Source organism: Phallusia mammillata, chromosome 1, assembly GCF_965637545.1.
Source record: "Phallusia mammillata chromosome 1, kaPhaMamm4.hap1.1, whole genome shotgun sequence".
Taxonomy (NCBI): domain Eukaryota; kingdom Metazoa; phylum Chordata; class Ascidiacea; order Phlebobranchia; family Ascidiidae; genus Phallusia; species Phallusia mammillata.
Genome location: NC_137252.1, coordinates 13,195,274 through 13,207,333, shown reverse-complemented (window position 1 = coordinate 13,207,333; position 12,060 = coordinate 13,195,274). Strand labels below are relative to the sequence as shown.

The following is a 12,060-nucleotide window of genomic DNA, read 5'->3' as shown; positions in this document are numbered from 1 at the left end:
TATTTTAAGGAAGTGATCTGTCGCAAGCTTTGCTGGCTGGTAGGGTGTTTACCAAACCGTGTTCCTGTGCATAAATGTGAAAACATTGCAAAAATACAATGCACATACATTGACTAATTTTATGATCAAATGCTCAAGATAACTGTGTTTAGTAAGATTACAAACCTGGAGAAAATGAACAGACTGTTCTTTTTGCATGCCGGTTCATTGTTTACGATCACTTGCGGTTTACAAAACAGGTCAACACAGTAAACACCAGTTTGACAACGCTGTAAAACTTAGTTTAACTTAAAAGCCTAAGCACCCCTATCCAAAACCTTGACTCAATTTAAAATACCTCAATAACCAAAAAACATTGCATAAAGTAATTCATTCGCAACTTGTAGATGGATCTCAAGGTTTGCGCGTTTATGACACAAGCAAATGGAAAACAGACATAAAATGCTTTGCCCTTTTGTTATCTATATATAATCGAAATTTCCTGTAGCTCCACCCCCACTAAAGAATATTAAGTTTTGCGTCTTGTGTGTGCACAATAAACTATAGTTTTCTGCGCCAAAAGAAAAATTTAAAATCCAGTGTTGACGAGCGTTTTTTTCGCTTTCTCCCAGAAGCCCAAAAATGTGTGCGGGACAGCACAAAAGCGTAACGGAAGCGCATGAGCAGAATATCCTGGACATGTTTAAAAAAGAGAAAGACATCCCACAGCGCATGTTTGAAGGTTCTCTGATGATAGGCACGAGTTTTTGCCCTGCACTATCAATGTTGCAAGAAACACTTTACAACTAGCATTTTTTCTTGCAGTCTGCTCTCCACATACTGTTAAGTTGTCCATAGGCTACACTAAAAAAATGATTGTAATAACACAGATAAGCTTGCAGGCCCTGGGTATAAACTTTCCTAACAGTGACATTTATTATACTTCGTACAGTGTCTCATGGTCGTATGGTTGATCGCATAAAAACAGGAAAGACCGATGATTAAATTAAAATATAGCTAAATTACTGTGTTGTTTGGGCGTTACTACAGTAATCTTATAAGTTATATCGATTTCTTTCATTTCACACGCTTGATTGATAATTTTCAGGTTCGTTTGTTAGGAACTTTATGGCGCTTTGTTAGGTTCGACCCGTAACGACCTTGTTTCATTAGACCAGTGGTTCCCAACCTGGGGTTCGCGGACCCCCAAGGGGTCCGTGAGATGGTTTTAGGGGGTCCGTGGAGGTAAATATTTTTAGTGCCATTAACCAACATTAAAGTATTGTTAAGTTTCCAAACCGTTTTTAAAACCTTACATACGAGTGCAAACTATTTATTGCACCTTTGGATCAGGAACAAGCACGTTTTCGTGATTGTTACCTCCATTGTGACACCACAACACGCACGGACAATAGTTCTTTGTTTTAAGATTTGACACCAGAAAATTTGACTGCTACAGTACAGAACTTCATTGAGATTTAGGGTCTGTAAAGGTTCAAATTAAATGCTGCCCTAAAAAGTATAATACCATATAATGCAAGAAACGTGAAAGAAAAACAGCGGTAAAGTAGGTTGGGGGTCCGCAGACCCATGAAATTTATAAAAGGGGTCCGTGACTACAAAAAGGTTGGGAACCACTGCATTAGACCTTTTATCGATTTTAATCAAACATCATCGATTGAAGTTTATTGCTCCCACTGTTCATGAGACCTGTTATCGATTTCAACATGCATTGATTTGGATTTTTTCCTTCTGTTTCATTTCCAGTCGACCCCCGCTGTTTTTTCTAACGTCTGCGGTTAGCTTCTAGGTATCGCTACCGACTCTCAAAGTCGTGTTTTTCTTTCAGTGTGCCAAACCCATTCTCCGCCTCGTCCCGCTTTGTAAGACAGTATAGCTACAGCGCGTTCAGTCATGATCAATTCGTTGTGCAATCCATTTCCGCCATAACATTTCAACGTTGCGCTGCTATTTTCCGCTTGGTAATTGTTAAGTACAAATGTATAACTATGTGTTGCTCCACCAAACGAAACAAAATCAACTCAACTCCATCACTATAACTGGTTCAAACCAACTTTTTTAAGCACATGACATGTGTTCAATCCCGCTAGTATATTAAAAGGGTGGACAACTGGCACGTGCTTCCATATTACCGCCTGTTTTCTACATAACTCTGATGAGTTCCTACAATGTGACCTCTGCGAATTGTTCACAAGGCGACAGAAAGTCAAATGATTGAGTGGAAGCTCGCACAAGGTGAATTTAATGACGGTGTTATAATTTGTAGCGTTAATTAGAAACACGTCAAACTTAAAAGCTACGTACATCACTGTTCGTCAAATTAATTACTAGTAATTTTTCAAACGGGTTTCGGCCACTGGATTACTTGAAAGTTGACCGGTGGCACGATTTTCTTCTTAACGACAAGGCTTGAGCTTATACTTTATAAGCTTTGCCTAATACGAAACCACTCTTTTGAGCTTACATCAACTTTTCTGTTTTATCGCATTTAAAACTAACACGGACGGACTGACTATTTTTCAGTGCTTAAGTCATAAATTGTACTTAAATTTATTTGTTGTTTACGACTGGCAAACACATCGTTTTGTAACTTTTGCACTAGTGGCCGTTTAAAAATTTGCAAACAACATGGTCACTGACAAATCTATTGTATCAAGTTTGTAGAGCTCTTCTGGCAAATGTAACTTTATTTCGACGTTTCAACGTCCTATACAGGTCGCCTTCATCAGGGTAAATAACACTGAATGCGACTAGTACAGTGCACGATCTATTGTACGTTGAATAAAGCCAAGTTTTCTCGTGGGAAATCAGCATTTTTAAGTCGATACAACTTTGGATGTCAGCTGCATCCTGCACATTTCCTCGTGTCGAATGGCGTTTGTTTTACAAGGATTTTCAAACAAACCCGCGAATTACTATGAGCCAGAGTTGTAAGCGGGCCTGAAATTGGAGCCCGAACCCGACCAGGAAAGTACAAGCCCGAAACCCGGCCCGAACCCGAATCGTTTTTGAGAAGCCCGTTTTAGCCCGACAGTTTGATGACAGGTCTATATATTAAAGCCTCAGAAAAGTCCAAGACAACAAGCACAATAGACAATTGGTCTCTAACAAGGTGTTTTAGGGCTTTTTGATATTAGGTCATGTCCAGTAACTGGCTATTTAGCTGGTTAAATCTATTTTTTGTTCAAATACTGACACAAAGTGTGAAGTCAAGCCCGAATCAAAAAAGGTTTAACACAAAAGCACAAGTTTAGCTTCAAAGCATGCTTTGGAATTGTGCCTACTGCCATTGCAAGCGTCACGTGTCGCAACGCATTGTGAGGTTTTCGCCATCGCCTGTTGACCATCACAGCGCAGCATTTAAGGCTCCAACAAGTTTTTAAGTAACCTGCGTCGCCCAAAGAGATGGTAATACTTTTAAGTGATTGATCGGCGTGTCAGTATCACACAATGGTGGGATTCCATTAGCACGGCGGGGATCGTCCGTTACCAGCCGATTCTAATTTCTGCTTAATAAATATTGGGCTGGTAATAAAATTTTGCCAAGACACATCAAAGCTTTCCGACCGAAAAGCTGGCCATTGCGCACAAGTGCTGTCTTTAAAAACATTTGCTTTTATGTACGCTACGCATATAGGCTACCCTTTATTTATGTTTCACAATTTAAAATTCACCTTTCCAAAGTTTTTCTTTTAATACGGTGTTTCACGTTTCGCTTTTACAATGTTGTAATATCAAAAAAGGTCACGACATTTCTTTAGGCTATCATTTTTTAAACACTTTTATTTATTTCCAATTAAGATTCTGCGTCCTAAAAAGAAATGCATCTTAACACATTGATTGTGAACCCCTAGGATACTGCTTTAAAACAATCTACGAACTGGGTATTTTGCATGTAAAATCTAGAGAAGTCGTGGTACACATAATCGAATAAGAGCCGGACTTGACAAATCCTAACATAAACGTAGGCACCAGTTCGCCATACAACTTCGGGCATACTCGGTATATGATTTTGTCGAGTAAGGGCCAAGTATAGACACACCACAGGTCAACCCGTTTTTTTCCAAAAAAACTCAAGCCTGGTCCGAACCCGACCCGAAATACCCGGCCCGACTTACCACTCTGCTATGAACAACACAACAGAAAAAACTAGAAGTGTAACTTTTGGACACTTTTAGGCAATTGTCGTTATTACTATAATTTTGTAAAAAACACCAGTTTTGTATTTTAGTACAACGTAAAACTGATACATTGTTCAATGTCATTCAAAATCGACCAGCCAGCTTGTTTCCCACGTGCACTATAATCATAACGCATGGCAAAATGTCCAAGAGGATGTCGGTTACTGTTGTATCCTGTCAGTACTTCCTAATTGTGACCAGCGAAACGTCATGCAAGTTAGCCGAAAAACGCATATATTATGATGAGATGCACACTACAACCGCAATGCGGCTCGACCATAAACTCTGCCAATCCCTCCGTGGAGGCACATGGATTAAGAATAAATAAGAGGGGTCACTGCAAGATTAGGGTCACTTTAGGTATTATTTATCATGTGCAATAAATTTAATCAATATTTTACCTTTTTATGACGTCTAGGAATCTTTGAACCGATGTTAGACAAAACAAATTTAAGCAATGCGCTCTTTTTGACAGGGATCCGACCATGTTTTCAAATTGTACCAACGGCGCAAAAACACATCAATAATTCCAGATCTGAGAAGACAGACAAACTTTGCGATATCTCTACGACTTGATCTTGCGTAGGTAAACCGCTAAACTTGTAGCCGAAAATTTACTAAACCACTGACATTTAAACTTCAAACCTAAGACAACGCACTGCGATTAATCTTACTAGTATGAAACCTGAAAATTCTCATATGCCTAAACACTATTTGGATATCATCGTCTAACTAACCAATTCTCTGAGCTGCACAGTCGTTAAACAAATCACTTTCTAGTGACAAGTCTGACAACTGTGCGAATACAAAAGCACAGCTGTTGTCACCTAATTTAAAGTTACGATACAAAGGTCAAAAAAACTCTGCTTAGCTGCACTGGCACGAAACTATTTAGATGTAACGCGCTTTAAAGGACTACAACCACGGCACAAAGAGAGAACAACAACAAAAGAAAATGAAAACGGAACAGGAAAGTCCGCTTCCGTGTTAATTTGTGAAACCATGACACTTTAGTGACTTTATAAAAAAACATTTCATACCTAAGGCGATGACGTTTTTTGCACCATTTTGACTTTTGTCATCGACGAAAATGCAAGTTACAAAAGTTGTGACTCACATTAGTAGCATTTTCGTTTTGACATCACAGTCCATGACATTTGTCGCGAGTCATGTCGAAATCGCGTCACATGAAAATTAATACGGCACAACTCATTGTTTTGGTTTACACTTTCTAACTCTACGTAAAAAACTGTTTAGCTCAAAACCAAAACGTTTTGGACAAGATCATGTATTTGACAAAGATACCAGCCCGGTACAAAATGGTGGTTTAACAACGGCATCAACAGGTGGAAACATCAAACAGGCGTGTGACCTATACTCACGCACTTCATCCAGCCTTCGGGTCAAATAACAGTTTAATACAGTCCGACTGCTTGTGTTTGTTAATCTGTACAAATTACACGCACAAAAAACTCTTATCAATTGCTATTTCCGCAACATATTCGTGCCCTGTCGACTTTTCCGCTTAACGCATGAAATTGAGCAGCATATGGGCGATGTGAAGTATTAGGCAGAGGTACAACTCTCGTATGTTTTTTAAAAAAAACCATGCAGCAACCCGCCCAGTGTTGTAAAGGGCTATAATGTTGAAAATGGATGCGACCTTGCAACTGCCCTAAGGCATGAACATAAATACTAATTATTACCTGACAACCTTCCGTAAATCATTGTTCTTCTGTCAAAATCTTTCGTGCTTATGAACGCCACTTCAAACAAATTGTCTGCAATACGTGTTACTATAAACTCTTAAACTGGTACAGTATTATCGATGTAACATTATCTTGGGAAATTGTTCAACTTTAAAGGAACCTCCGTGATACTTGCGCCAGCAGTTATGCTGGTGACGTATGAGAAAAGCACTGTACTGGGCAACTCCACAGTGACGAAATAAAGCTTAACAACATACAATATCCATATACAAGAAACTACTTGTCCCAGCACTACCAGGAGAAATGACACGATTTCAATATGCCCATTACTAAAAAATTAATCAAACGAAAAAACAAAATTACAAGGTTAGTTATCACAATACGTATTGCTTGTTGTACGCGGATGACACGATGTAGGCTGCTGTGTGACCAAAAACACGCCCGCCTTATTTTACACAACGCCTAGAGTGGGCGGGGTTAACTCAATTTATCCGTACGTTGCGTCACATAGACATTGAAAGAAGGGAAACGTTTTTGGTTACAAATTAACCTATATATGAAGCCGACCGCAAATGGCACAAATTGACCTACATATAAATTCGTCTGGAAAACAAAATTGAGGATATCACATGACGTAACAATGCGTCTGGTAACAACCACCTCTTTTTAACGGGAGTGAGCTGTGGTTTGTGTGCTGTTGTGCGTTTTGAGAATGTGAGAAAGATTCAATTTTTGAGAGAGTGCATTAAACATGTATGTAGTTCATGGTGTGCCAAAAGACACCTTTTAACACAAACTAGCATGGTTGGGTATTTGTCCTGACTAGTTTGCGACAGTTGTATCATCGGAAAATTTGTACGGTGATAAGAGAGAACGAAACAGCATGCCAACCATGTTGGTACATAAACAACTACAAAGCGAGAACACTTCAAAAACTCATGGTAAAACTACTCAACAACAAAAAAATTAGTGCCCGTTAGTATGTCACGTCAAAAAGAACCATTTCCCTTTTCAAAAGTTCGATTCGTAAATTAATTTGTACTCCAGCATAGCGGCACCACACACCTTATTCCTTTGCAATGATCTTAGTTTGTTTCAACTATTTACGATGGGACAAAACCTTATCTGTCTTTTTCAGAAAGATAACAAAGGCTAATCTACTCTGGAAACTTTACGGTACACGACATGACTCTTCGGCATAAACTGTGAACAACAGGTATTAAGTTTACAATAAATGAGCCAAAACAAAGGGCGAATCAAGTTACAAGTTCATAACTTTTAAAAAATAGCCCAAGAACTGTAATACATCAAATCTACATAGGTTTCGAAAAACGTAAAACAACAACCTCGCCCTATAAAAAAAATGTTATTGGGCCAATAACAAAAACCTCCCGACGCTATTCTTAATATCTCCGTACGACTTCTAACACAAGAACCCTGGTTTATACATGTTATACATGCATTTTTTCAGTGCGCGATTGACACGAAGTGGTTTGTTGACTGGAACAACCCTGACCGTAAACTTATTTCAACCAAATCAACATTTTCTCCTTTTAGTGGGTTTAGCAAAACCTGGCCACAAAGTATAAAAATCTTTGTTGAAACGTTTATTGACCCTGTGGACCATTGAAACACAATTACAGAAAAAATCTACTCAGTTTGCACGCGTTTGTTTACCGGCCAACGGAAGCACCGTTAGGTTCCTCAGAAAACCATTGTGGGAACAGAGGCGCTGTCACTCGACATCAAAAGGCTATTGTCCGAACTTAGAATTGGTAACCGACAATTAATTACCATCAGTGCTCAACTGGGCAGGTCACAACACGATGGACACTTACTGTCCTGTTACCACGCGACTGAAAAACGCTAAAAATTCCTGATCTTTCTCGAAACAAAAATACGAGCCAGTAAGTTTTGGTCGCACTGCCTAAAAAAGTATGACGGCAAAAACATTTTAAACAATGTTTCGGCTGTTTGACAACGTTTAAGAAATCTTTGTATAGGCCCGATTTTTCAAACAAGCCAAACACGTAAACACTGAAGCAAAAGTGTTTAAACTCGATGCCTTGCGGCTCCTGTGCAAACGTGTTCACAAAAACTCGGGCAACGATACAGAAGTTACAATACTTTTACCTACCGTTCTAGTTTGAATTTGATCGTTTGCCTTTGGTGCATGTATTTTAGTGTTGTACAATATTAACCATTGCTGCTATTCCAAAATCAACTTTATAATTTCACTGTAGTATGCTGAGGTACAACGCCAAGCTACATGAAAACAAAGTACCTGATAATCACTTCTGCAGTCGAAATCTTTCACGTTTTTATCATATGAGTTGTTGCTTACTTGGCACATCAAGATTAGATGGAAAGCAAATGTAAACGCGGCCCGGTTCAAAGCGCAGAAACACCACAGGAGGGAAAATTGAAATGCCTCCTAAAAAGCCCTTTATCAAATTTATCCACAAAGATGGGTGTGGTTATTGTTTGGTAACAAACGGGTCAAACTGAGAAGACTACGGAAAGCGAGTCGGTTTCTGCACAAAGGCAAACTACACTTTATATATCCAACTCTCGACTCTACATCTGTTTTGGGAACTCCAAAAAACAAACACTTTTACTGTCACACACCAAATACACACTAAGATATAAGACCACAAAGCGCAACTACAACGTCACAAACAATGCTCACTCATTTGATTTTACATAGGAGTTGTTACACACTTATTCACAAAGTGACTTACCACGAACAACGCCTATTCTATTTCTTGAGTCATGGAATATTCACCAACGGGTCAACACAATGAACATCAAAACAGACGTGATGCTTCCAGCGTGCTACAGGCACCTGCTTAAAGATTAGAGGGTCAATCATTTGTTATCGCCCGGTGTTTTCGTTGCGTTGTTACGTGCTTGCGTTCTATTCTTTTTTTCCTTTTTTCCTTTGTTTATCGTGCACTGTACTAGTCGCATTCAGTGTTATTTACCCTGATGAAGACGACCTGTATAGGACGTCAAAACGTCGGAATAAAATCACATTTGCCAGAAGAGCTCTTTAAACTTGATACTATGCCTGGCAGCAATAGCTTATATACTGTTACTGTATTCACCATTTTAACTTGTAACGAGTTTATTTGTTTTTATTAATATTTGTATGTGCTGTGTAAAAGGAAATTTGCACTACCGACTTCAACGCTGTTTGTCTCTTTTAGGAAAACACTCATGCGCTACATAGCCCTCTGGTTCTTAGTATCATGTAAAATGTTCTAAAGGTTAGCAACTGTTTAACAAGGGTCCTTGTGCGGTTGCCCAGTCAAATTCGCCCAAGTGGACATTAGCTTTCTGCATTCTATTATATGCGTGGGAAAGCTATACTTGAAAATGGAATGTTTGGTGGTACGACGTAGCGCAAGTTCTTTTCAAGATTAGAATCACTAAACAAAACAACTAATTTTTGCAGCGTCGCATAGTTCAAATCGTGAAAGCGGTAAGGAGGATCTTACAAGCTTAATTGTTTTTTACAAAGCAAAACTAACTGAACTTTTTGTTACGATATCAGTTGACCTGCAGTAACCCCACGTCATACAATGTAGTAACGATCCGTTTAGAGATGCCAACGTAACTTAGCGATCACGTGTTTTTGGTAGGATTTTTTGTGATTATTATGTGGAAAAAGTAAACTGGTGCCTAGAACGTGTAGAATAGTAGATTTATAAGCGCAGTGTTTAGTCGGAAAGCTATTCTACATTTATTCATTTGTTAAGAACTTTTCAGTAGAATCAATGCTACTCATATTGGTCAATAGCGTCCACCTTATTACCTACCTATTTAAAATGCCGATTGCCGACAAACAAAAGAGAAGGTTCTTGAGTCCAAGCGTTTTTGACCGATCATGCGAGTTAAGAACTCTACAGTCTATGTGCTAAAGCTATCTGTACATAGTAAATCATAATATCTGTAAGAAACAACAGACCTGGACTATTTGCCAATTTCCGTAGTAACCTTTACCCCCTTACTGCAAGTTATAACATTCCTGTGAAGGTAAGTATTTTTTAACTTCAAATACAATCTGCCTAATTTTACTTTACGGCTGCCTCGAGTTTAATAATATCGTTCCAGCATGGTTGTATACAATGAAGAGAATCAATGTATGTCAAGTCAAGCATGTACACTGGTGAGAATAAAAGGCAAAGCCTCAAAACACTTCCTAAATCATTACCAGAAAGCGGATACACGGGCAGTCAAGTGCGAACAATTTGCTTCTATCCTTTCAAAAGGAGATACATCCAATTTATGAGTATTGTCTGCCGTTCTGCAAGAGTTGAATACCATATTGAAGTCGTTTGCAAAGTATTTTTTTACAGCTGCAAATGCTATGTAGTCCCACAACTGTGGAAAGAATTAAAACCTTTAAAATTAAATGTTATCATTTTATTAATTTCAATTTCTTAGTAAATGCTGTTCGTGCCGAAAACGCGAAACCTTATGTAATTTAGGACCGAAAACAACTGTATCAAATTTCAATTCATTAAGTGGACCAAGAGTATGTAGACAGAGAATAGTGGAAAGCCTGATAAAGACGCTGCAAACTCCAGGTCTTACTGAACATGCACTTTTTCCAAGGAACAATTGTAAATGTTCCAATGTAATCCCTAGCTAACAACTGTAATACCAACTCGACATTTTAAGGTGGACAGCTTTTTAATGGAAACCAAAAAAAGTAATTTAAAGTATTCTGGGGGCCACGAAATGACACATTTTACATCAATACACAGTAGGCTACTGTCTAACTTACTGACACCAAAACAACGCATGCAAATACACACTTTATGATAAATCGAAACCCCATTCCTTTTTGTCACTGCGACAAATAATAGTTTTGTTTACATTATTTTCGATACGGTAGCGTCCCTGAATCAACATATGCCCTTTTCAGGTGCAAATGTGTCACAGATACAGGCTACAGGAAATAAAGTTCTTCAGCAATGTAAACAAAAAACGATGACAACATCAAAAGTTTACGTTGGATGCTTTGAAATGTTAACATGACTATAAAGCGATTTTGATACAACGATAAAAAATTCGGTATATTTCCAAAATCATTATGATTATACGTACTGTTGGACTGTGATGTAATCAAAACACATTTAGATGACGTTAATGACATTGAAACACACTAAGTTATAAAGCGTCGTGTATTTTATGTCAAAATTATAATTTTATGTATTCTGACCATCTGCTGACGTGTTAGCTTTCCAAAAATACATAAGAAGCAAAACTATGCTAGAAAAGTTTAATTTTTGTTGTTTTGCAAAAGCGAATTTACCTATTTACGCATTGAATAGCATAAATGTTTTACTCTACAGTGGTTTATTGGTGTCACCATTTTCTCCCCAAAATAAAACCAAACTCGTTGATGGTGAAGGTAGACGTTGAGCAATCCACAATTCCACCGCAATAGACAAAATAGAATTCGTGACTAAACTAGGCGAATATCTCGAGACGCCAGTTGGACCTTAAATAGCTGGAAGTGACGCTTATATTTGAATGGACGGAAACGGCATTGCCGTATGCACACTACACACGGTTAGAAAATCGTTTCCATTTGCTTAGTTGGCGACGAGTCAAACATTTGAAACTTAATTGAAGATAGTTGAGTTTTCTTCAATAAGTCTCAACCCATACGTGACCAAAAAGCAACAAAACAGTGAGATTTTACAGATGTTGCCACAAACAGAACGCAAAATCAATTAGTCAAAGCTTACAAGTCAGAACCAATGGAAATCGTATGACCCACTTACGAATTTGAATACCTACAATCTAGCAAAAGAAAACGAAAAATAAACAAACTTCTAGTTGTCGAGTCATTGGTCTTGTATTTATCGCAATGACCATCAAGACCATCGATTGCAAAACTTGAGCAAACAATTTTCAAAGCAGGCCACAATCGTTAAGGAAGCAATTAGCGAGTTATTGAAAAGCAATCTGTAATCAGCATTCAGTAGTTTGTACATTTCTTGCGAAAACCAGTTTTTTTGGTGTAAAGTTGTAATAATGTACCAGCTATAAGATTCACTTTTACCAGCTGTGGGATTCTAAATAATTGCGATGATTTGTGTGTTATGGTGGCTGCTTCTAGTGGTGCAAGTTTTATATGCTGGTAAGTGGAAATT

General features: G+C 38.3%; 2 protein-coding genes across 3 annotated transcripts in view; one reads left to right on the top strand and one right to left on the bottom strand.

Moving 5' to 3' along the window:
• Window positions 1-12,060, bottom strand: part of LOC145230287 (uncharacterized) — a 41,450-nt gene that overhangs the window by 6,517 nt on the left and 22,873 nt on the right. The gene's annotated exons all lie outside the window — the stretch shown is intronic.
• Window positions 4,576-12,060, top strand: part of LOC145230253 (adhesion G-protein coupled receptor G7-like) — a 21,433-nt gene continuing 13,948 nt past the window's right edge. The window contains exons 1-2 of one of the 2 annotated variants that reach the window (XM_080095641.1): window positions 4,576-6,831; window positions 7,029-12,047. In XM_080095641.1, coding sequence (XP_079951767.1) covers window positions 11,996-12,047 — 52 coding nt within the window. In that variant the 5' untranslated portion in view covers window positions 4,576-6,831; window positions 7,029-11,995. Of the gene's footprint in view, window positions 12,048-12,060 lie in introns of both variants that reach the window. The other variant, XM_080095649.1, reaches the window with a different exon arrangement.